This window comes from Parasteatoda tepidariorum, chromosome X1 (assembly GCF_043381705.1).
Source record: "Parasteatoda tepidariorum isolate YZ-2023 chromosome X1, CAS_Ptep_4.0, whole genome shotgun sequence".
NCBI classification, from domain to species: Eukaryota; Metazoa; Arthropoda; class Arachnida; order Araneae; family Theridiidae; genus Parasteatoda; species Parasteatoda tepidariorum.
In genome coordinates this window covers 54,177,614-54,205,570 of record NC_092214.1, presented here as the reverse complement: position 1 = coordinate 54,205,570, position 27,957 = coordinate 54,177,614, and the positions used below count along the sequence as shown (strand labels likewise).

The following is a 27,957-nucleotide window of genomic DNA, read 5'->3' as shown; positions in this document are numbered from 1 at the left end:
TCCCCCCATATTAATATATTTAAAAAAATCCCCTCACATTAATATGTATCTATAAAGTAGTATCAATCAGTTTTATCTTTATTTTCTCTCCATCCGCTTGTTTTGAGATGAAAAAAAAAGTTAGTTCGAAAAATAAATTTACATCTAAGAATATTTGTTTCGAATGAAAATGGCGGAACGTATTTGTTCGATTCAAGTTACAATATTTGTATTGTATTCGCCTTATGTGTTTAAAAATTTGGTTGTAGTTTACTTGATTTGATTTTATCATGGTTTTCATTCTTTTATACAGTCCGCATTTTCCTTCCCCTTAGCGATTTCAGAAACAATATTCTTTTAATGTTTTATTTTCATTTCCTTTTTCCCCACTAAGAATAATTTTACGCAATGGTACAATTTATTGAATTTATTTATTTTAAAGATTTGAATATGTATTTGTTTATTTAAAAAACTAACTTCTAAATTGAATAAAATATTAGCTGATTTAATTATTTTTATTTTTTTACTACTGAGAACGAACGTTTTTGAGTAAATTCGAGAACATTTTCTTAAAAGCATATTCTGTGTTTTTAAAAATTTGTATAAGTACATTTTGCGTTGACATAAATTAATTAAATAGCAAGTACATTGAATAAAAATTGTATATTTGATGCATTAAATAAAAAAAAAAATTTCTGATGGGAACCCTAACTTTTCAAAAAAATATTTTTTAAAAAAAATATCGTATTTAGAAAAATAAAACTATATCAGCATTCTATTTTTAAAATATAATAATGTTGTAAAACGTTATTTTTATCGTAAAAAACATACTGATGTATTCAGTATGAAAAGTTAAAATAGTTTAAAATAGTTTTTATACAATGTGCATCAAATTAAACTTCTGAACTTTACTTTTTACTTTAATTGAAATTTTGATTTATTTGTTTGTTAGACTAAACTGCGATTTTTCATACATTTTTTCATATTTTAAAATCTTTTGATAAGAAAATAAAAAATGCTTAACTTATAAGAAAGAAAACTCCAATATTTTTTTTTCAGGAATGCGTCTTGGCTGATTGGGAAAATAATTTGTTTCCTGCTTTACTTTTGTAAATCCTATTATAAAATTTTGTTGAACTGTGTTACTGGCGCATTTTATTTAAAATTATCCAAAATACTATAATTTAATCATTAAAATATGCCCACGTTTAGTTCTATATTAAAATGCATAACATAATAGAAAAAGAAGTATTAGCAACATAAAATTTTATTTTTCTTTAAATTATTTCAATGCTAATCGAAATTGAGATCAATTAGAAAAAAAAATTATAAAGTGTTTACAAAATTGCAATAAAGAGCGTACATATAATCCACTTTTATCTGTTATTGAAAGGGAAATTTTACTTTTGTTAATGAATGTTTTTAAAATTTCAAATAGTAGAACTCATTATTTCTATGCTGAGCTTTCAGTTTTAATTTAACAATTCTTTGATATGTCGCCTCAACAAAAATTGCAGGCGATTAAGTTTTTTAAAAAAGTCTAATTATGCTGCCATCTAACATCACTTTCGTGAACTAGAATTCACAAGATTTTCCCCGCTAACTTTATTTTATCATTTATGATTAATTTCAAAATACCTACGCTGGCTAATCATAAAAGGACTAAAAATTTCTCGCTACAAAAATATTGAAATTTTTTTAAGCATGATTTAAATACTATGACTTTTCTTAGTTATAAAATACACTCATGGACAAAAAATTAGCGCGCCAAGAAGGAGTTGTCAAAATGAAACGAAATTTTATATACGTAATGACTACTTTGATATAAGTAAATGATTAGAAAATTAAAGAAAAACGATAATCTTTGAATTCCTAATCATTTACTTATATCAAAGTAGTAATTACGTATGTAAAATTTAGTCTCATTTTGACGACTCCTTCTTGGTGCGCTAATTTTTTTGTCCATGAGTGTATATTAAACTAATACTTCAGGAAGAAAATAGCAAAAAATAAGTACATTTTCGTCCAAATTACTCTGAAACTAAATTTAAATAAAGTAAAAAGAAAATTTTTACAAAAGTAAATTTTTTATTCATTTATTTTTTAATTTGTTTGGAGTTTGGTACACTTTTTATTAATATTGCTTTAAATAAAAATCAAAATATTCATTTTAAAAAAGAAGACATCATTCAAATAAAGATGGCCTCAAACATCACATTCATTTTTAAAAGAGAGGATTTTAATAAAAATGAACTATGGCGAATATAATATTTTGTTGCACTATCGAATTTTAAAGATTTTTATTTGTCTAAAAATTAAATAAAATGTAACGTGTTTCTCGCAAAATTAATTTTTTTAAAAAAATTCTGTTGATTTCGGAAATTTTTTTTATCAATTATAGTAAATATGAAATTAATATAAGAGATTAAACTAATATAAATGCTTAGATTACTATAAAAAAAAACTCTTATAAAAAAAAAACTCTTATTTCGCAGTCGTCCAAGTTTTCAAAATATTATAATTATTATCAATCTAAAAAAAAATAATATGAAATAATAACATCTGATAAATTTGTAACAGATTTTTGGAACCCCTATATGTTTAAATACAGCATACGTTAGAAGTAAATTTATTTTGTGAAAGGAACAAAAAATTATTGCTAAAAAATCAACCCAAGATTAAAATAACACTTTATAACAATTTTAAGACTATGTAATGAAATATATTTTTCGAAAAACTAAACTTTATTGTCTAGCCAACTCATAAGTTGGACAAGAAACGAATATTTAAGGCAACACAAATTGATTTCAAAGATAAAATTAAAACAGATGCAAACAGGAATATTAAAATTAACAGAGAACTCAGTTGGAAGTGTAAATAAAATAATAACCAATTAGTTAGTCACACACGGAGAAATTTAATAGCCATAGAAAATAATTATAAAACTTAATTTTGTTTGTTGAATTAATGGGCTAATATAACAAAAATTAGAGGATTTTGAATCTGAAAATATTTTAGATTACGGTGATCGAATGTCGGATAAGTATGGTTGACAATTTTCTTAAAATCGAACAAAATAAAATTAACCTGTGAGGCGGCCTAAATAATATTACCTACAGTAAGGCAAAAAAAAANAAAAAAAAAAAAAAAAAAAAAAAAAAAAAAAAAAAAAAAAAAAAAAAAAAAAAAAAAACTGAAGAAAAGAAGAAAGAATCTCTTAAAGAAGTCTCATATTTAATAATATGGAATAATTAAAATTTAAAAAAAGGAAAAAATCCCTATACAGTCTATTTCTATTATATACATTAACACGCAACTGGAGTTTTCAGAAATTAAGAATATATTTATTATCTCTTTTCTTGTCTTTTAAATTCCTTATTTTTTTAAAGTTCCAGTTAATTTAAGAGCATCTATTATTAATTGGAATTAATCTTTTAGTGCTAATATATCTGCGGTTTTCCCAAAATTTAGTTAGATGTCTGAAACAACCAGGGAATTGAGTAAGTTTAGGAATTAAAAATTATTTTTCTGTTTCTCCTCTCAGTAATATGTTACGCTTGTTTAAAAAAATTAAGGATGAAAAATAATTTTCCGGGGCTGTTGTTGTTTCTAACGCCTTTTGCCACACGGGCAAGCCTGCTTGGTGAAACCGTGCAAATTTAAGGCAGAATGTGCGTTTCTTGTTTCTCAGTGGCTCCATCTATGGCCAAGAATTCGACTTCTGCCACACCATACGTCGCACCTCTTTATATGGCGTACCCATTCGTACAACCATTCATTCATCCACAGATCGTAATTTTGACCTGAATCAGAGAACGATCGATCTCCAATCCAGTACTCCCAGGGGATTTGATTTGTTATGGGAACATGGAGGACTTTTGCGACTTGACAGATTTAACGTGCATCAGTCACTTTACTGCACGGGGAGTTTTTGGCCGTCGGGATTCGAACCCACGAACTCTCGGACACGGGCCCAGCGCCCTACCGACCAGGTTATCTCGGCCGTTTCCGGGGCTGTAATTGTTCCTTTAAGAAAGAAAATCTCGGATAACAAATAATTTACGGATAATCTGATAATCTACAGCTCCCTCTACCGTGCTGGAGGGTTTCTGTTACCGGACACCTGACTAATGCCCACGTAACGCTTTGAACACCGAATTACACTTTCATCTATACCTTATCAAATGTAACTAAAATTCAATAAAATTAAAGCTTATTTATTCGGCATTCTGTGTTGCCTGGAGTGATATGTTGAAGAAAAATGTAGGGGTGGTCATTTTTCTCATATCTCTATCGTATCTCGACTTGCATTATTTTTTTAAGAAAATTATTTAGTTTATGTTACAGATGTAGCTAAAAGGTAATTTTGATTGAAGATTTTTAAAAAATTAACTTTTTAAGATGTGGTCTAACATACATTTTTGTTTGATGAACTTACCTGTTTCTGTTCATATTTAAGAGCCATTTTCAGTCTTGAGAGAGTCAGTTTTTCCTCAACTGCGTTTCGTTCGTCTTCATCATATTCTGATTCTGTTCTTCTATTTAATACTGCAATAACTTCTTCTGTGCTGCGGCAGAGGTCAAGAAGATCACACGAATACTTTTTGCACTGATTGCTCAGTACTAAGTAAATTTCTTTGAATTCATTTTCTCTGTGAGCGAGGTGCTCGAGTTCCCACGACAACTAATTGAAAGAAAATAGGGAAATATTAAATTTTATTCATTAGCATAATTTATTAAACACCATAACATGTAGATTGATTTACGAAGAGGCAATGTTTCATAGAAAAATTATTGCTTGGTTTACTGATTTCGCTGATTTAACATACTTTGAAATTAAACTGCAATATAATTTACCTCCTTTATTAAGAATCTCCCAGATTTTAAATTCTGGAATGCACAGTGGGCAAGCATCCAAGGTTTTGTGGCCAAAATTAGTATTTCAATAAAATTTGTTTCAAAATTTGGGTTTTTTTATTTAGGGTTTTCATGTGCAGGTAAATTGAATTCATAGTTGAAATTTTGAAGTACTCTAAAAATACCAAAAAAAAAACAAGATGGCGGCTGAAATATGGCGAGCAAAATATATATATATATATATAGTACGTTTAAATAATTAAATATAGCAATGAAAATATAATAATTTTCGTAATTTTACATTAAAAATGAAAAGCAAATTATATTTCCGAAGTAATATTACAAAATAACGCGAATTAATTACAAAATAACGCGAAAACATGAAAAAAAAAAACATTATTTTTGCTTTTCGGTATATTTAACCCACCTTTGCAATACGGGCAAAATGGGGCAGGTTTTTTCGAAAGAAGAAACATCAAAGAAGACAACAAAAAAAAGTTTAGCTAATTACCTCGTGGAACTTTTTGAAGATAAGTTTCGAAAGTGATTCAAACATTGTAAAATGTCAAATGATAAGATATAAACTATAAGTTTGTCAAGAGTATTAACTAATCCAACAAATTGAAAAATTGTACAATAATATCAGACTAATTACTCTGATAAAAATGTAACAGAAAGGTGAAATTCCTATATATATTTCTAAAATATAAATTTAAAAGTTTTTAACAAAAATTTTAAAATTTTAAAGTTTAAAAAAAAGTTTTTAACATATTTTTCACTACATTGTACTCTCGTCGGTCCAAAAAGTAAATTATAATGTTTGGAATGATTCTGAATACTTAATTTGGGTGATATTAAAGCTGCCTAAACATATTTTAGTTAAAATTTAATTTTTGACTTTTGGCCGAAGATCATGGTCTTCTGGCCCACTGTGGAATGCAATAGTTCTGTTTTTGATTAATTTTCCGCTTATTCCGAGCTTTCCTGAAAAAATCCGTTTAATAAATGTATTTTGAGAAGACTTCCTAATATCTTCCAATATTGACTCTCAAGTTATAAGTTTCATTCAAAGTGTAATAAACAAAGAAAAAAGTTTAAAACGTCAGTTTCTTTCATCGTATAAGAAATGCATTTCAAGCGAAGACATTGTTATCTTCTTGAAATTGTGGCAGCTTCATCCAACACGTGTTTTCTAAGTACTATTTTAATTATGCTTCTTACTTTGCGTTCTATTTTATTTAGTTGAAAATATTTACAAAGAAACTAGACTTTGCGGAACTATTTATTATCTTCTAGATTTATTTTTAAAGAAACACTCTTCGTTAGAAAAAAAGTTTAATAAATACTTAGCAAAAAGAATGCATAAAAAAACAAACAAAATTAAACGTTTAGTCATAAGGCTCTAAATTGCTTCCTTTTTACTGGTCATTGAATATTTCAAAACTAAGTAGAAAAATATATCAAAGTTCTTCAAAATCAAGATATCGAAATCCTCTTACATCTCCATCCATATTTAAATAATTTACATTGACCTCGTAATCAAGTTCCTCTATCATTTTTATAGTCCTGAAAAACCACAGAAAAGAAAATGGATCTCATTTCGACGCGGAAATGGGCAATAATGTGATTATTCTAAGCGCAGGTAAGGAAACAATGCATGATCAACATCTTAACGCGATAGCCATTACGGTTTTTTTCTGTTTTTTTTTATTTTGTATGAACATTTTCTTAATGCTTTTATTTCCATTTTGGTAACGCGTTCGAAAATGTTCGGTGTTTTATTTAATACTTCCAAATCTCAATAAACCCCAGGAGAATTCAGAAATCAAGACAATGCCCTGTCGCGAAAAGTAATAATTTGGGGATATTTATTACTTGTCTCTTCAGCTTAGCTAATTTACACATTTGATGTATATCGTCTGGTTTTAATATGCATTTGAAGAGTTTGAAATCAAATATTCATGTTAAATAAAGATGGAAAAATTTAATTCTGATTTAAAAAAGAAGTCTATTTCAATGTATTGCAATAACCTGCGAAACAATTAGGTAGCATCACATAGGGTAAGGTAGCATCACATTAGAACAGAAGTATAAATGATAGAAATAACAGAGAATTACTCAAAATTATAAATGAAATAAATGTATGCAATGTAATTTTCAAAATTAACTTTATTTTAGAGGGCGCTTCTATGATGACGTTAATCTCCATTACTAATATTTTAGTGGTAGTTGAAGTATCATTATTGACTTTTGGTCATTACATACACATCTTAATTTGGATGTAATAAAATAATTCTCTCATGGAGAAAAATAAAATCATTTAGGCAAAATTGATTTATTTAATATTGAAGATGGCCGTAATTCAGAAATGTAAGCATAATGAAGAAAAGAAATCCCTTAAGGGGATCAAGATAAAGTATTCTCTTACATCGAGAGTATAGTTAGCATGAATGATATTCGACGGTTGGGACTGCGACAATTGCCACAAATTTGAAAGTGAATGAATTTGTTTCCAACGGACAACAGGAGCATGAAGAAGAGATCCAAGGTTGGCGAATTATCGAAATTTAACGTAGCGAAAATAAAGCCAAACCCCTATAATCAATATTCGGTTTGAAAATTCTTTGGCCATTGCGAATCACCAACCAGACAGTGAGAATTATAGTAACCATGTAACTAAAACATATTTGTGGTAAGAAATTAATAATAAAGAGTTATAAATAGATTTTTGTTTTCGATTAGGCGTGGCAGTGAATTAATGAGCCTACATTAGTATTGAAATAAAATAGTTAGCCGTTACATTGATCGATAAGAAAAGAATGAAATATTTTATGTTCGTTTTTAAATAAAAATTAACTAATTCATTTAATTTAAGTATAATTTGATTAATAATAATCGAAAAAAATAAGTTTAAGTAATTTAAAAAATTTCGAAATCTAGGAAATATGTAATGCCAATTCTGGCATCACAGTTTCTTTTTTACGATTAAACTAATTCACACTACCTGAAACTAGCTGATTAACTTTAACCATAAGATGAAAATTTTAATGATATTTCAGTCAGATTCAAGGAATTGTCAAAAGATTTTATGAGTGTGATATTAATCCGTCACTGTTTATCATCAAATATCTTTTTCATTTAATTTTTTTTAATCATACTGAGCTTTTTTTACTTCAATGTGAAGTATTAATAATATAACATTGGTCGTTTATTAATGTATTATTCTTCAAAATAAGTTTATTACAAATATTTGAAGCAAAATTTTAATTATTTATTTACTCTTATTAAATAGCTTATAATGTACTAATACTATTTACTTATGTAATCTTGAATAAATAAACTTTCTTTATGGATAAAATCGCGCTATTCACGTATGAAGATTCTGCAGCACTAGTGATTAATGCTTGCTAAAACTTTTAAAATAAACAATACTTTATTCCCCTGTCTCCAGAACTAAGCATTCTCAATTACACTACATAAGCCAGTGTTAAATATTACGCAAAGGTCAACAATAAACATGCAAGCGATGGAAGATTCCAAGCCTGATTAATTTATCTTTCCTCAAATTAGCTGAAAGCGTTTTATGGAGAAAATGGCGCTGTACAACTCTCATTTTACATGGATCTGCACTCTCGGATGCCAGTCAATAAAATGTGTAAGATCAAAACTCCGCTTAACAACCGGTAGATTAAAGATATTTGAAATACAGGAAATGTTTGACATCCCGATGTAAATGAGTTAGTCGAAATAGATCTAATTTCTGCTTGTTGTCAAGTACTATAACTGTTAATCAGCTTTCAGTTTTTAATGTTTTTTTGGGTTGATGGATAATAGTAAATTCTTTAATTTTTGTATTTTGTATGCTTTATTACGTATATGCGTAAGTTGGCTATGCTGAAATGTGTAAGATCAAAACTCCGCTTAACAACAGGTAGATTAAAGATATTTGAAATACAGGATACGTTTGACACCCCGATGTAAATGAGTTAGTCGAAATAGATCCAATTTCTGCTTGTTGTCATGTACTATAACTGTTAACCAGCTTTCAGTTTTTGATTTGCTTTGGGGTTGATGGATAATAGTAAATTCTTTAATTTTTGTATTTTGTACACTTATTACGCATATAAAGTTAACATGGCACGGTACATGCAATTATTATGGATACTATTGCATATGCTGCTTATAAATTATTTCATATGTGTTGTTATTGGTTTAGTTACGATTGTAATGTGTCCCTTTTTTAAATTAATATATTTTCGTTTTATGAGATTGATAAATAGTAATGTATTATTATGGAAATTAAATTCTAAATTTATTCAATGCAAACCATAAAAAAATTGTTCTTACAAAGCATTAATTATGTTTTATTTTTAAGCAAAATGATTAAAATTTGCCAAAGTAGCCATGTTTTCAAGTGTTTCAAATTTTCGGGAAAAAAATACGGAATTTTGAGAAAAATTAAACATTGCTAGTTTATTATTTTTTGGTAAAGATATCAGTTTATATAATTTTTTTTGGTACTAGTGTGCATTTTTCATGGAAAGTTACGCAGATATTGGGATGAATTGTTTAAATATTACAAGGGGATGAGATATCTGTGATTATTTTTCTTCCTAAATTACCGTAGAACTGATATGTTTAAGGCAATTTCCGTGAAATTATGGAGTTTGGTGGTTCATTTTTAAAAATTGGTTAAAGGGACTATCCATAAATAAAACTTAATGTTCGGTATTTATTAAATTTAAAACGATCAATATTTTATGTTTGGTGTAAGAAATAAAAGAGTATCTTCCCTGTAATGGTAACATGTCAATTTAACGCTAGCTGGTAATTTTGAGCAAACAACTATTTGACAAGTTTCGATCAACTGTATTCGATAAAGAAAATCAATAGAAAGATTTGAAGATATATTTTTTTGCTGTTAAATCTGAAGTTCATTGTAATTAACTAAAATTTTTATGCTAAGAAACATTTTAATTGTTATGCCAGCCTCTTAAAAAACCGATCGTGACAGAAAAGGTGTTTATTTATTTATTATTATTATTATTTTTGAATTCTAGTGAAAAGGAAAAGGCATTTTATTGTGTGATTTTTATTTGTAAAACTGAAAAGTATAGTAAACACACCTTGTGTCAATTTCACGTTTTGACAAAACACTTATTAAGAGAAAATGCTTAAAATTAAATAATGTTGGCCCGGTTTCCTTAAAAGTGATACAATTGAGTTTTATCTCTTAATGCTAAATTAAAATCTATTGCTGAATGATATTTGATGATTATTATTTGAGTGAACCCGTGATTTAATTTTTTTTAGTTATCCGATTTTCTTTTAATTTCTGAGGATATTTAAAGAACAAATTTTCCTCAAGTGAAGAAGAATAATAAATTTTAATTTGCTACAGAATTTAAGATATTTAGTAAATATGAGTGCAGTATTTTAATATACTCAAATTTAGTAAAATTTTTCAAATATTCCTTACAAAATATTTGCTTAAATAATTAATTTTCATGTGTCATGTACGAGACAGTCGGTGGGATGGCCCAGAAAAATGTTTATATTTCTGAAAGTATTTTATAATAAACTTTTTAAAATCTATCAAAACTTATAAATTAAATTTTAAATCCATTAAATTGATTATTGATTTTCATTCAAGGGATCATTCACAAGTTTGCTTTTGTCTAGCTATAAGTTTTGCCAATGTAATTGGTGTAATACTTATGGGTTGTATTTCTACTAAACTCTAACTAGTTTTAATTTTTTTTCTGTTATAATCTTGTAACATTAAATTATTGCAACTAACATTTAAAAAACTAAAACGATACTGAATACTTTAATTTTAAATAGTAAGATGTAACGTGCTATGTAACTGAGCTACGTGCAAGCAAGAATTATTGTATATATATATGCATTCTAAATTAATGATTCCAACTTTGTATTGCATAATAAAATTAACTTTACTGTTATAACTTTTAGTGTGATTAAATAACAAAAATAATGGCGGCTACGTTGCACCAAGTAATGTAAAAGGGCATTGTAATGAAACACTGCATCCAAGAGATATGCATGGTGTTTCACTACACCACTTTGGTGTAAAGTAGTTGTCCCCATTTTTGTTATTAATTTTAGTGTTACTGAATAACAAAAATGGTGGCGGCTGCGTAATACCAAGTTATGTAAGAGAACTTTGGTGTAGAGAAACACTACATCCAAGAGTTATGCATAGTGTTTCACTACACCACTTTGGTGTCAAGTAGTTGTCCCCATTTCTGTTATTAATTTTAGTGTTACTGAATAACAAAAATGGTGGAGGCTGGGTAATACCAAGCTATGTAAGAGAACATTGGTGTAGAGAAACACTACATCCAGGAGTTATGCATAGTGTTTCACTACACCTCTTTGGTGTAAAGTAGTTGTCCCTTTTTTTGTTATTAATTTTAGTGTTACTGAATAACAAAAATGGTGGCGGCTGCGTAATACCAAGTTATGTAGGAGAACATTGGTGTAGAGAAACACTACATCCAATTGTTATGCATAGTGTTTCACTACACCACTTTGGTGTAAAGTAGTTGTCACCATTTTTGTTATAAATTTTAGTGTTATTGAAAAACAAAAATGGTGGCGGTTACGTTGCATCAAGTGATGTAGTGATGTAAAAGAACATTGGTGTGGTGAAACACTACATTCAAGAGTTATGCTTGGCGTTTCACAACATCACTGGAGTGTATAGTAGTTGTCACCATTTTTTGGAGTTGAGACAAATGAAATTTTTTTATAATGTACAAAAAATTCACAAGTGGTTATTTTCCCCTATCTTAAACGAATTAGTTAACATTTTATTTAAACGAGCATTTTATAAAAATGTCTTTGAGTCTAAAATATCGTTGTATCAAATGTAAATATAAAGAAATAGATTTATTCACATTTAGAAAAAACCTTCGGCTGTATAACAAATTTTATTATTTCTAATTGTCTCGCATGTGACGGTGGCATTGTCCTTAGTTTTTTAGAAAAAGAAAATTTCCTTACATCATGCTATTAATTTAGTTTGAATTAAGTTTACTAAAACAAAAATTGTCTTTACTTGAAAGTTTTTGAAAGTTGTCTTAAGACGGCATTAAATCGAATAAAAATATCAAAAAAAAAAGTAAAAATATATGTCGTTTATTACGTGGACTTAACAGAAATAAATATTGTTAAAGATTTCCGTCAATGCTTTTAAGTCTAAGCTTATTTGATTATCGGAATTTTTGCTTCTAGAAAAACTCTTTCGCTTTAGATATTTTATCTCATTAAAGTAAAAGCAAGCAAAGTCTTTAAATGTTGAGTGATTCTATTTTACTTTATTATTGGTAATTTCAAAGTTTCTTGAACCTATTAAAGTCGAAATTGCATAAAAGAATTTTTATTCCCGTTGGTCTGACAATTCTGTATTGAAAGTTACTTTTTGAAGCATTGCCAAAAAGTTTTAAGCTTTTCCTAGCTTCGAGATAAAACTATGTAGTATATCAATATGCATGAAATATATCTGCATTTTCCCTCAGAATATTGTATACCAATAGTAATGGAAAAAAACTTTTGCTGATCTAGCAGAAGTTTAAATATTAACAATTTATGGTTTACTCGCAGATGAGTGAGGAAAAAAGTATAAAGATGAAATATTTATATGTTTACGTTTTTATTATTCCTGATATTTTATTTTCGATACTAGTTCGCAAGAAATAAAACGAGCTGTTTCATGTGTTTTCTAAATAAACAGAATAAAAACTTAATTTAGAATAATGAAATATTACATTTAAAGGTCAAGCATATATAATACAATCCGCATTAAATTTAAAGGATATATTTTCTATCTGCATAAAATTGTGCTACTATTTCTTCTTATTTATTTTGGCTACTAGTTCTAAACTATGTTATATAAAAATTTTGAATAATACACTGAGAAAAAAATCTGGTAAAATTACCGTACGGTACGATAATGACTTTACTGGTAAAAAAAAACCATAATTCAGGCAATAAAACCAAAATATACGGTATTTTAACCATTCATTTGGTAATTTTGCTGTTCATATAGTAACGATTTACCGAAAATTCTGGTTCTCAAATTTATATTTCATTTTATCACACATTTAGCAAAACTGAAAAATAAATTTTATTGAATAAATGGTTTTTATGCCATGTTCTAAGATATGATAAAATTACCTAATTTCACCATATTTGTCAAACTTAACTACTTATTTAAAAATCTTATTTTATTGATAATTTTACCAAAATCATTACCAAAGCTTGCTCGGTAAAAATTATCGAGCTTCTTTTACCGCGTATATTACCGTAATACATTGCTTAAAATTTATCGTGTTTCTGTAGAGCCAGAAACACGATAAATTTTACCATTTTCCGGTAGTTTTGACCTTAATTCTTTCTCATTGTGTGTTTAAAAATTTTAATTCTAAGTAATTTCTAGTTCATCTAGTCAGTTTTCTCTAGCTTGTCCCTTTCATCAGTATTCAATTTTTCTAAAATATTACATCGCTACTATATAAAATCTATATTATTATTATATTTTACTTCAATTTCAACTCTGAGGAAAGTTTTGCTCCTGTAATTAAAAAAACTATCTGATTTTAATTATTTTTCTCGTTGCTATTCATTTTGTATTTTGTATTAATTAGTTATTCAGTTTTAAAAAGGAGAAAACGATAGTAAAAATACTTTAAGTTAGAATAATATCAATTCAGTTTCAACTCTGAGGAAAGTTTTGCTCCTGTAATAAAAAAAAACTATCTTATTTTAATTATTTTTCTCGTTGCTCTTCATTCTGTATTTTGTGTTAATTAGTTATTCATTTTTAAAAAGGAGAAAATGACAGTAAAATTTTTTTAAGTTAGAATAATATCATAGCAGTTAAAGAATAGTACCACATATTCATTTGCAATTTCATATGATTTTTTACTTTATTTTCAAGAACTGTTATTTTCTGGTACTTGGATTTCATTTGTTTATGAAATATCATAACCAATTCCTTTTTAAAGAACCATTATTTACAGCAACTGTTATTCATAACAGCGCATGTCCGTTGTTTTTAAAATTTAGTTAGTTAACCATTTGATTTTCATTTCATAAATTAAACAATTCGATGTTAAATGTTCTAAATTGTTATAAGGACACTCACTCACAAAAAAAGTAGAATTTCCAAAAATCCTGAGCATTTAATTATGTATTCAACTAAATTGTTTCCTCTTTGGTTCTTTGATTTTCAAAACAACTGAAATCAGTGGTTTTTAAAAAAATAATATTCTAGTATTTCTTGGATTTCAGTTTATTTGTACCTATTAATGACGTACTTAAATGAATATATACTATTCTGTGATGAAACAATTGTATTACCACAAAGGTGATTTCTTTTTAGAATTATAATTGCTTTTTCTTACAAATCTTAGAAAGTTTTGCTCATGGTCTTTGATAATAATCTTGTTTTAACTTCCAACATTTTTGATTACTAAAAAGAATAATAAGATTTTTAAAAAAAATTTACCTTAAATGCTGAGAGAATAGGATCCTCGCTTGTTAATGAAATCCAGGCTGGACTTGCCAATGCTCGGTATGTATGAATACGTCGAAGTGAATATCTTAAGCTGTCTGTATGAATTCCCTCACGACAACGTGGACAAGTGCAAGACAGAGGATGAGGTTTATCAATAATTGCACCATGCGTTAAAAGCAGCTGAAGTATTTCAAATTGGTTGCAATGTGCTGCAAGTATTACAGGAGAAATATCTGGAGAATAATCAGAGCTTTCTTCACCAGGTAATCGGGATTTGGCCCAACCATTAGCTAACATCTCACTAGTGATACTTGGATGATTAATTAACATTTCTACTATTTTATAGACACCTTCACTAATAGCATATAGGAGTGCATCTCCGATCTTAACATTTTCTTCTAGTAGGAGAAGTTCAACTATTTCTACATTTTCATTATCAGCTGCTATTTGAATGGCACTCCGTCCTAAGATGTTGGTGCAGTTTACGTTCACTGGATTTGGGGCTTGTAAACAACGCACCATGGTGGCTTTATCTCCTCTTTCAGCAGCTTCGAGGAAAATTCTTTCCTTTGGATCCATGGATGGTCCATCTTTTAGGGGCTCTAAAGGAATGGGAATTCGATGACGATGATGTGGGAGGCTGTGCGAGCTTTTCAAGTTTCTTGTGTTGCTGTTTTTAGTCATCTTTTGATACATCTTGTCCAATAAAATAATTGGACGCATCAGATATTGTTAGCACGCACCTTTGCAACCGCAACACCTTCAAAAAGTCAAATAATAATGAGTTAAGATACATTGTATTTTTTAATTACTAAAATGTGTACTGTGATAATTATTTAAAATCCAATATTAGGTTGAAGAAAAAATTTCTTCATATTGAAAATATACAAAGAAATTTGCATCCAAATAAGTAAATAATGCAAAACTTAAAACCCTATATCAATCTAGGAAAAGTTAAGGGTAAACCACTCCATGGGAAAAATAAACATCGTTTGATGTAACTGGTTAAATGCAAATTTTATTTAGTAAGGCCTCGAAAATACGAAAATTTGTATAGTTATATTAAATCAATACCAAAAAATAATCTGTACAACCAAAATAAATTTTATTAATGAAGTCATTAATTTCTTTTCAGAAAGAAAACTAATTCAAAGGTATTCTTAACATGAAATCTTTCTAAGTGACTATTTAAAAATATTAGTTTTAATTTTTTGAAAACTTAAATGTACTTGCAAATTATTTAGTTTAAGGTTCGTAAAGTTTAAAAAGTTTTCTTTAAACATAGTTAAGAGCTACAGATTCTATCAAAAGAAGGCTTTTACTACGAACCTAATAATATTATAACATCGTGATTGTATTTAAAATTCTGTTGCCTACTCACCAAGACATTACACGAAATGTCGCTCACCACATTTGAATGAAATCTACCCTTCTCTCTCTTTATTTTCCTCCATCTATCTATCTAGCTACTTATCTATATTACTATCATTGTTATATAGAATTATTTAGTTTAAGGCTCGTAAAGTTTAGAAAGTTTTCTTTAAACACAGTAGGGAACTACAGGGTTATAAATGGAGTACGGTTACTCCAAATGTAATCCAGGATAATTCGCCGGCCATTAAATTTTTTATAACTTCTTTCAAGTTTTTAATGTTTATAGATGGCATTAGGGGAAGCTATAGTTAAAACTCCATGGAATTTTGTTTAACAAATCTTTGAAAATATAGAGTTCATTTAGATATCTTTAAATTTGATATTCAGATTATCCTTCTTTAATTTTCATGATCGATATATTTAGAATTCAAAAGCTTTTAATTTTAAAATTTTTAATTTATTAAATTCTCTTTTCCAATATTTAGTAGACGTCTTCGAAGATTATTTGATCGTAAAATAATAAGATAAAGTCTTAGGAACAACTAGCATTCCAATATACTCTGATAGAATAATGTATTTGCATTCTTCTTAACGCAATTTTCACTTAATAATAACTGACTGGTTTTGTGATCAAATTTAATTAAAGAAATGTTAATTATTTCTACTTTTTTTTAAAAAAAAAAAGTGTGTCAAAACTGTCGTTCTTTAATTAATAAAAAAAGTATCGATTCATTTTATAATGCACAAACAACTGATTTAAATACTAAACCAATCATTATTTCAGATTCAGATTTCTTAGTATGTTATAGTAAATTTTATTTCCCTATTTCTGATTGATTAAAAAATCGGACATTAAAACAAAGCACTTTTGATCCGCTTTTTTAATAAGAGTAATAAATAAGAGAATAAAAAACATTTATATTAATAATACATGAAATGGTCAAATTATTAAACTGACTTTGTTACTTGCAATGAAAACTTGAAATATATAAATTTATTAACCGAAAAATAAGTTATTATTATTACGCGTAAAAGTAAATTTTTTAAAAAATTATTTTATTAATTTTGATGCGTTTAGTTCTCATTCTTAAAAATATGAGAGCATATTCAGTTCTTTTATCTACGTAAGCCAATTAAATATAATAATTAATCAATTAGCATACTATAACATAAATTTTATATACAAGTTTCTTTAAAAAAAATAACGTAAAAGGCAAAATTATGGGCTTTAAGCAAAAAAAAATATTTTAGGAATAAATTTACTCAACAGTTTGTTGCACTTATATTTTGCAGTATTAAAGCACATTTTTTTCTGATACAGAGCCTGTTTGTAATTTTAAAAAAAAACAAGATTAAATAGAAAATAGCATAGTTTTTATTTTAAAAATTATGCTTTATTATAAATTAAACAAAGCTGCTTTTTTTCATTGATATGCGTGAGCGTTATAAAAACTGCCTAATTTTTTATTAACAATAACTTTGTTTTTATTGCTATGTTTTGCACTTGAAATACAGTTCAGTATAATGAAAACTAAAAACCAAAAAGACGAAAACTAATTTAACAACATTCATTTAAGAAAGTGCTATTAATTTCGTTATATGATATACATTCTTCTAAAAATTTTTTACGATGGCTTGAACATGATTAAATTAGGTATATTAAGCAAGGAAAATAAGCTGTGAATTAATTATCCTCCTTCGCAAGAGGGAAGTAAATTAATTTTATTTGAAAGTAATATTTTTATGCAATAATTTAATTTTTTGTTAAATTTTAGTCCTATTTAATAATACAATATCAAGATAAGGGAAAGATAGACTTCCAAAATTTAAATTATTTTAAATTTATTTTCTAACTATGAGAGTAGATACTCGATAGTAGAATAGATCTTTTAATTATTACAGTAAGTTTCCCACACGAATAAAAATCATTTGTTTAAAATTAATAATTAAATAAATTAAGAAATGAAACTATAAGTTGTAACTTCAATTATGATAAAAATATATCAATATTCATTCAAGTTATGACAAAAAATATTTTTTCCCGCTTGAAAGGAAGTTAATAACATAAAACTTTTTATATTGTAATTCAAACGATTGTTAAATATTTAATTTTTTTTCCATTTGAAAGGAAGTTAACTACATAAAATTTTTAATATTGTAATTCAAAAGATTGTAGAAGATTATAATTTTAACATGAAAAGAACAATTTTAATAAATCTGTGCAGATTTTTGCATTTGCTGATGACATTATTATTGTCACTCAAACCCAGAAGCCATTAAAAAAAGTTTCCTGTCGATGGAAGCTGCAGTAAGGGAACTGCAGCTTGCCATTACCAGAGACATGTTGAAATTTTAATAGTCCCTATTTTGAAATGTTAAGGCTTACAACAGAATCATAACAACTAATGGATGCTTTTTTGGGACAGCATAACTATTTGTTATTGAATATCATTAGTTGAAAAGTCTAAAATGCTTTAGATTTATAAACCTCTGACTGATACCCTTCTCACACATACTGCTGCAATATGGCCACTGATTGGGAAAGTTAAATAGACTCTTGCTATATTTGAGAAAAGAATTTTAAAAAGCATATTTGGAGAGATAAAATTTAATAATCATGGGTGAAGTAGAATCAACTTGGATTTACTAGTTATAGAATCATATATTAATATATTTACAGCAGTTAAAAAAATAAATAAGCAGTGTACCTAATAAGATTATATGATAATCTTTGCTCAATTATTTGGTGTCTAAAAAAAAAGGGAAGATAAAAACTTAGGTGGATTGATGACTCGAGAAGAGACTTTGACTGAAAAAGGATTACTTAGTGTCTCTCATGTTTGTAAAAATTTGGAGATTATTTGCTATATTAACATTTTTGAAGATTTTAAACTTGAAAGCTAGATTTAAGAATATTTTAAATTTACGACTTCTCGATTTCTCAGGAATTATTCAACCGATTTTGCCCAAATTTTTGTTTTTGCAATGTAAAATTACATTTACTTTAAAATAATGTAAAAAATTTTATACATTAGAATTAAAATTTTTTTGACAATTATTAATGAAATAATGAAAAATAATAAATATTTATTAAAATTAATTTTTCGCATGGAATTGTCTTTGGATAAAAGAATTTTATAATTGTGTGCAAAAATTTTTTAGATTCGCTTGAAATATGCCAAAATACTCTAAAAGTAAAATGCAAACTTTGGATCCCTCTCTTGATCAAACTATGGGAACCATATTTCCCAGATTGCAGCTACCCCCCATATTTTGGGGGTCAGAAATCCGAATACCTTGATAAAAGGGTGTGTTTATTCAGAGAAAGTATGTGTTAGTGTCTGATTTCGTAACTTAAAATATAATCTGCACTAATTAATTAGCATATTTGAGATTACTCTCGTGAACCTTTAAGAGAGAGTCCTAGAACGTGAAGATTTGATCATTTGATCAAAAGTTATTCAGGTTGGTCCATTTTTTTGGCGCACTGTACTTATCTGTAAAAAAGGCGTCTGTTTTTAAATAACAGTATTTTTCTGTGAAATAAACAGTTTTATGCTTGTACAGCAGCTAGCAGTTTTTTTCCGAAAATTTAACAGATTGATTTTACAGTATACGTTGTGATGCAATGATTAAATTAAATGCTTTTAGGCATGTTTTCTTGCGAATAAACTTGAATGTTTAATTTGTAAGATAAGTAGCCATTTGTAAAAGATCGTTTAAAATCTTACCTTATCTTAGTGGCATTTTTAAAATGCAAAATGAATTTTGGATCATGAACCATTGCTATTCGAATAAAAAAGACGAAATAAATTTGAATACAAGTGTTGCCGTCGATTCTTTTTCACTCCTCTGTGAAACTGAGCCATTTCTCATGAGAGCTATTTTGTCATTTAGCAACCAGAATTTAGTAACCTCACTAGTCTCCTAAAATACAAAAGAATTTGTATTATTTTTTGTAATTTATTAAATTACTATTAAATGAATGACACAATTACAGATAAAATGCGAACAGATATACAATTGAAATGATTTTTAAAATGAATTTTTTTTATTATTTACATTTACATTAAGAAATATTTTTTTAACAAAAGTAAAAGGAATAGATAGTGTGGTAGTTACGCCACAGATATTAAGGTAGTTACGCCATTAAACAGTTGATTTGCGTAAAAATACTGCTCAAAGAAAAAAAGAATTAGTGAAATGATTTGAACAAAAAAAAAATAATGAGCGAAATGCTATAAGCAAAAGAATGAAGGAGAAAAATGAGCGAAATCCTATAAACAAAACAAAAAAATGAAGAAAAAATATAATGAGCAAAAATGTTATAAATAAATGAACAGCATGAATTAACTAGTGATATCCGTTCATCGAATTCTATCACAGATAAAATTCTGGAAGGGGAGTAATGTGGCGTAACTACCACTATAAATATTGAATTCCAATTCCCTAGTATATAAGACATGTTAACTTGATTCTATCTTGAGGTACCTTTTGATAGATGAAGGTTGACAGAGTCAATAATTAAATTCCCTCAATATTTATTATTTATCAACTAAAATTTAAGTTAGAATTTTAGAAATTATTAAAAATATAGTCGACGTTTGTTATAATGACCTTTGTGGTCCAGGGTGGAAGCAAACGTGAACGTTATAATATGAGATCGTTATTTCGTGACTGCACAAAATTAACGTAAATATTAAGTCATAGCTAAAAAAGTACTTGACAACTTGACAAAATTTAGCTAAGCAACGCTTTATTTTTAGAAGAATTTAATAACTAAAAGAAAAATTGGTAATAACGCAATTTTTTTTCTCCAAAATATGCGCAGAAGTACTTTTCAAAATAATACTTCATAGGTAGAAAGACATTGAAATTAACATCCAGATTTGGGCTTCCAATTTTGATAATACGTCAGGATAACTACAAAAATTACGTATTTGTTTCAACTCGAAAATAAACGACACAAGAACACTGACATGTCACAAAAGAGTTGACAATTTTTGAGATTGACTTAACATAAAAACTTTGGAGACAGACTTTTTACAAAATTTTTATGTACATTTTATAAATTATATATACATGTTATAAAGTTATGCAAGTTATAAAATATAATTTTACAATATTTACAATAATATTTACACCAAGTTATAAAATATATAAGAAAAGTATGAATGATAAATTTATTGTATCCTTTTTAAAGAAAGTTACACAGATTCCGAATGATCATGAATTGCGAACATTTAGGATAAGAGTTTGGAGGATCATGACACTTTTCCTTAATTCAATAGGGGTACAAGATGTTTTGCATTTATTGTGTGGTAATATCAAAGAAAATAATAGTTTAAATAATTTCGTTGAAATTTTTTTCCATATCAAATGACTAAATTTCGGTCTCTTTATTGAAAGGAACAGTTCAATGTGGACATTCTAATGGACATTTAAATAACATTGCGTCTATGGAATTGCTAACGAGACTTAATGCATCGGTTATAATGGAAAGGTTTCTGTAATGGAAGTTATTTTCAGTGTTTTTTATTTCCATTGTTGAACAGCCAACCAAATTTTGGGTTTACTGCTACTAATGTTCAAATCCGCAGCCTTGTAATTTTGAACCAATCCAGAAGACAAGGAAACTCCTGAAACTGTACCCCCAGATGTATTAATTTGTTATGGGAACATGGAGGACTTTGCCACTCAACAGATTTGACGGGCATCAGTCACCATTTACTACACGGGGAGTCCTCGGCCGGCAGGGATCGAACCCATGACCTCTGAAATGGGCCCAGTGCCCTACCAATTAGGCTATCCCTGCCTCCCTGTAATGGAGGTTGTACTAAAAAGCATTAATAACAATTCTCATTTTTTGTTCAATTTTTTAAAAGCAAACTTCAATTATTTCTACATAGATTTCTCAAAGCTAACATTAAATACAAGTCAATGTTTCAATTTACAACTTCATTGCTGCTTATGATGTTAAGTTTCATAAATAAACTTATTTATAAACTTCCATCATTTAATATATAGAGCCTGAAAACCTAAAAGAAGTGGTTTTGCATGTTTTCCTTTTCGAATTATTATCACCCAAAGAATAAACAGAAACTATTTTCGACAATTCCAATCTTATCTTTCATAAAAACAGAGACTGACTGTACCTTGAAAAAATCTTCACAAAGGATTTAAAAAAGGAAATAAAAAAATATAATATTCTTTGAAAATCTAAAGTATGCAAGTATGCTTACAATATTTTTCATACCTGATATAAGTTTCTCTAGTTTAGACCAGTTCTTCATCTTATTTTTAGGAAACACTGTTTTAAAAAAATTTAGTATGAATCATTGAATCACTACAGATACAGATAACTGGAAAAAAAATATCTGAGCTGTCCATTTTTGCTTGCAGTATATACAACTTTAGAAACCATGTAACGATAGTGCGTGTTTTGATCTGACCAAATATGGCAGCTTAAAATCTCTGACCAAATATGGCAGTTTAAAGGAGTAGACAGTTTCTTATGGGACTTAAAGGAACTTCCTAACTTAAAGGAAGAAACAGTTTCTATTGCGCTTTATAAACGGGATGGTACACGCATGTGAAGATGTTTATTATCTATTGAGCAGAAATAAATTTTTAAAAAGAGTTTTTTAAGTTTATTTAGAGTTTTATTGAAAATATTGGAATGTTAAAAAAGCTAAGTCATGCTTTCAAACTTATTTGTATGCAGTGAACTGGGAGTTTGTAAAGAATACTTGTTTCGCCAATTGGACTTCATGTTTTAATCAAAATTAGATCTCAAACTCTCTTAGATTCTGATATCATACACGAAGGAAAATGTATGGCCGAAATTACCGGAATATGATAAAATTTACAGTGTTTCTTCCTCTATGGGAACACCAAAAAGGTCGGTAATTTTTTCCGAAGAGCTTTTGATATGAGTTTGGTAAAATTAACAATAAAATGTCGTGTTATAATGTGTAGTAAAAATTGATAAATATGGGGAATATGGTAATTTTATCATAATACCTTAGAATGGGTTAAAAGACATTTATTTGGTTAAATTCATTTCAAGTTTAGTATTTTTTACTTGATGTGTGATAATAAGAACTATGATTTTGAAACCCAGATTTTTCCTGCTAACCGCTACCATATGAGCAGAAAAAATAAGAAATGAATGGTTTAAATATTACTAGAATTATATTTTCTCCCACCCGTAGCTGCAATACCACACAGTACGATAAATTTATCAGGACTTTTTTCTTCGTGTACAATAATTTGACTTAAAAATATATAAAAAACTTTTTAAAAAAAATATCGTATTTTCTTTATTAAACAAAATAATGTTTTTCTTTTCTTTTTTTAAAAAAAAAGAATTATCTCAAGTTAAGACTTCACACACTTAGTAGCTGCAATGATTCTTATAACATAACAAGTTGTGGGAATAGGTACTAAACTTGCGCATCGTATTTAGTGAATCAGGTTTAAATTCTAACTCCAACATTTCATTTAATCTAGCTCTGTCAGCAACACTGCTTAAAAATACATCCAACGTAGACGGATCCTTGGTAACGTCGAATTTCCAATACAATTAACGGGAAAGGCTTTTCGGCTTCTAAGGCTCATTTCTCTCGATTTGCATATACGGGAATGAAATAAAATTGATGATCCATTTACGGTCATAACATATATTAACTATTTTAAAAAAAATAAGTGCTATGGGCTTAATAAATATTTCAATATCAACCAAAAGGAGTAGATAAGATTCGAAATGTTGAAATATGCAACGAAACTATGCTAGAAAGTATACTGACTAAAATAAATCGATTACCATGTAGCAGTAATATTTTTAAAAGAAAATTTTTTAAATATCGGAACTAAATCATGTCTCTTGAAGAGTGATTCATAAATATTTCTGGTGATAGTCTTTGATGTGTAAAGTAAATTAATATTTGTTCAAATTTAAAAATGAAAAGAAGAAAAGCTTGGATAAACTGAAAAAACATCTTAAAATTAATTTCTTTAGGTGATGAATCGATAAAAATGACAATCTAACTTATGAAACTGAATTTAAAAAAAAAAATCCTAATAAATCTAAGCGTTCGAGAATCAAAGTTATAAAAACTGTTCAGTAAGTTTGGAAAAATGCTTCGAAGAAGATGTAAAAATGCAATTGTTATATGAAATAACTTACTTTCTTTCATTTTGCATATTGCTTTTTTTCTAGAATAAGAAAAGAAAAGTTTTCAAAGGATCGAAAGTAGTTTAAATTTAAATATTTTTTTCCATAAGACTTTTGAAAACTTTGTTAAAGATTTAGGGACAAAAAAGTTGACACTTGACAGAAAAAAATTTGTTTCTTTGTGTTTAAGTAAATTAAAACAAATAATGTAAATTAACGCAGATAAATAACATTTAAAAATTTATCGAAGCTTTTAAGGTTTTAGTTAATTTGTCAGCAAGTACGAGTATAAAGTAAAAATTGGTACTTACTTTATATTTTTATGCGTCTTATATGTAATGCTTGTTAAGTTTTTCCTTCTTCGTTTATATAACGAGTAAAATTTTTGGTTTTCTTACATTGGAAAAAACTTTTTTCGACACAAATTTTTAATAATGTTTTATGGAAGGTTCTGGATTTTTTGTAAGTCAAAAGTGTAGTTTTTGAAATACATTAAATAAAGTAAATTTTCACCAAAGATAATTTTAACTTATATTAGATGATTTAAGAATTTTAACTTACATTACAAATGCACAGTGGTTCAAAATATATTACTCTAAATGACTTCTGGTTCACTGATTAGAATTTCTCATACAAAGTTCCTATCCTAAGGGTTCAAAGAGTAGATCTTAAGTTAACTGATACGTTAACTAATTTGTGTTAACTGTGGATTAATGAAAATTTACTTTCTGTAAATAAACATGCCTCTTTTGGTGGATTTAGATTCTTGATCCTAAAAATATGAGGAGGAGCCGAATTGTAGAAAATATGATCGTAATAGTTTAGTTAAATAGGTCATAGTAAATAATTTGGCACCCTTAATATTAAATTCCCTTTTAGCGTATTTCGACATATCTCCTAACATATACCTAAGTAAAACAAAAAAAAAATGCTAAACACAATTATGAATATCATTTATCTAAGAATAATTGAATGTAGAAAAGTATTTTTTAAATTTTCATTTATTGTATTCTATATTTTATTTAATACTGGTCAAAAAAATTTCGAATAGTAAGGAATACAAATTTGAGCTCCATGTTAAAATATGTCATTCTAACTGAATAAATATGAAATTTGAATGAATTGATTGAAATATTTTGAGTCATAAAACTTAAAAAAAAGTCATAATTTGAAATTTTTATTTCTCAAGAATTATTAGACCAATTTTGTTCATATTTCGTATTTTGAAAATTTAAATTACACAGTTTAAAGCGAGATAAAAATTTGTATTCTTTTAAATTTAATTTTTTTGATCAATATTGAATAAATAATAAAAACAAATTAATAAATGTTAAAAAGTATTTTTTTGCATCTGAGCGAAAGATTTTCAGATTGAGCGAAAAATTTTTCGATTTGCTTCGGGAATTCCCGAGACATGCTAAAAACGCAATAACCACGCTAAAACTTTCGACCGTTCCTTTCACTTTATTATTTTTTTCCATTTTTTTTTCGGATTGCGATCCCCTTCCCTTAATTTGATGGTCGAAATTCCCAAATCCATCGCTAAAGAAGTTTGTTTACCCAGAGAAAGCTTGTTTTTGCGTCTGACATCGTAACTTAGCAAATAGTTTTCACTGATTAATTTAACATATTTGAGGACAAACCCTTGAATCATTACGATCGACACCTAGTTTATGAAAATCTAATCATTAGATCAAAAGTTATTCAAATTGACATCTGATTTTGTGTATAATTTACTTTACCTATAATATAAAACTGACAGTGCATTGAAAACTGTAAGATTCGTAGTATTTTTTACTATTTTGTTTTTTCTTTATTAAAGAGAATAATAATTTAATAAGAGAATATATTTCAATGAGTGTTTCTGCATAATTATTTAACATTTTAATAAAACATAGCAGTTTAGAAAATATTCCAGAGATAAAATTTTTCACTAGTTTCACTAAACATTTTACTTTATTATTTTGTTCAGAAATGTACGAATTCCTACTCAATTCTTATATCATTAACAAATTAATGGTACGTTATTTTTACTTGAGGTTGTGTAATTACTCTACACCATAGGTTCCCAAAGTGGTCCAGGTGGACCCCCAGAGGTCAATAGGAGACCACACGAGGGTCCACGTAGACGTGAAAAGAAAACAGGGGTTCACAAGTTGTAAGTGGGGGTCCACGAAAAATTTTCTGGTTTTCATAATAAAGAACAAAAATTTTGGCTATGATTTACTTTAAAAACTTTCAAGTCGGACACTAAAGGCGAATCGATATTTAATGTCCTGAGTGATTTTTTTTACAGAAAAATCTATTCCATTTACAAACATTATTTCGCTGGCAGTAGATGGAGCTCCTGCCATGTTCGGACGATATCGTGGGTTTATAAGCCATTTTAAAAGAATAATACCAGGACTAATTGCAATTCACTGTGTCATCCACCGACAACACCTCGTAGCGAAAAATTTGAATGATAGATTGTACCAATTGCCTCAATTTGTGATTAACGCAGTTAATAAAATAAGAAGCAATGCTTTGAATACCCGTTTATTTGCCCTATTGTGCGATGAAAATGATGAAGATTTCCAACGACTGCTCCTACATACTGAAGCACGCTGGTTGTCGAAAGGTGCATGCTTATCGAGATTTTACTCATTTTTCGAATCAGTGATAGAGTGTCTGGAAACTAAAGCACTAGATTTAAAAGAAAATCTGATCAAATATAAAGCGGATATTGCGTACTTAACAGATTTGTTCATAAAATTCAATGACGTTAACTTGCAGTTACAAGGGGACAGCCTTAATTTAATAAAAAAAAGGGCGTAATTTCGGCTTTTCTTAGTAAATTGAAATTAATGAAGCAAAATATTAATGAAGCGAATTCTCCCAGTTTCCGCACTTGTCACATATAGAATGTCTTGATGAGGATATTCAGACATAAGCTCAACATTTGATCATAACCCCATTTGATGAAACGGAAGAGGCGAATGTGATATTACAAGAGGAGCTACTTGAGCTCAGCACCAACGAGGAACTGAAGGTAAAATTTAAAAAAGGCTATCAAACATTTTGGCTGCAGGCAAAATCCCCGAAAAAATATCCTGGGCTGTGGGAAATTGCGAGAAAATTTTTGATAGCGTTTCCCTCGTCATATCTTGTCGAAAGAAGTTTTAGTGCCTATTAACAAAAAAAAATGAGCAGATTGAACATCACAGAACGGGGAGATTTGAGATTACTTCTTACAAAACTGAAGTCAAATATTGATAATTTGCTGTCAATTCATCAAGTACATCCGTCTCATTAAAAGTATGACTATTTTTTATTGTAGATTTACATTTCTGAGTTCATTGTTGATTTTTTATTAATTGTTGATTGTTTGTAATAATAAATGTTTATAATTTTGTATAACCACAAGTAATATTTTAATAAATAGGACACAAGAAAATGTGCTACTTTTTTTCTCTTCTTAACACCCCCAATTCAGGATGATATTTTTTAGGAGTTTTGGGAATAGAGTAGAAATGTGGCAGCAGGGTCTACCGAAAATAGTAAAACTTTGAGAGTGGTCCACGAAAAAAAAAAGTTTGGGAACCTCTACTGCTCTACACTATATAGAAAGTCTTTCATCCATCCGTGCATAAAATTTCAAAGCTGCAAGNAATTAAAATTTCAAATCAAAATTTTAAATAGTGGTTTAACTAGTAGGGAATAATAAATAACGAACAATAAGCAAGTAACGCAAACACATGTAACATTAAGCAAATAACGAACTTTTCAAACAAATAACAAGATAGCTAGAAAAAAAATAAAATTTAAATGCAATATATATATATATATATATTTAAGGTAAAAACGTGACTCCAACTTGATATCCCAAAACAATATAATCGAATGACAAATGTTCTATTAATTTCAGCAATGTTAAAGTTGCACCAAACTTAATCATACCATGGTTCAAAGTTGAACCAACTTTTCTACATATCTATTAACTAACAATTGGTAAATACTTATTTACTATTGTTTGGTTCTTAATTTGTTC

The 27,957-nt window shown here is 27.9% G+C and overlaps 1 protein-coding gene across 4 annotated transcripts in view; it reads right to left on the bottom strand.

Moving 5' to 3' along the window:
* LOC107450089 (transient-receptor-potential-like protein) overlaps positions 1 to 27,957 on the bottom strand; it is a 199,854-nt gene that overhangs the window by 39,659 nt on the left and 132,238 nt on the right. For all 4 annotated transcript variants that reach the window (XM_071187496.1, XM_071187497.1, XM_071187495.1 and 1 more), the window contains 3 exons: positions 19,483 to 19,678; positions 14,369 to 15,137; positions 4,418 to 4,663 (listed from right to left, as the gene is read on the bottom strand). In XM_071187496.1, coding sequence (XP_071043597.1) covers positions 4,418 to 4,663; positions 14,369 to 15,100 — 978 coding nt within the window. In that variant the 5' untranslated portion in view covers positions 15,101 to 15,137; positions 19,483 to 19,678. The remainder of the gene's footprint in view (positions 1 to 4,417; positions 4,664 to 14,368; positions 15,138 to 19,482; positions 19,679 to 27,957) is intronic.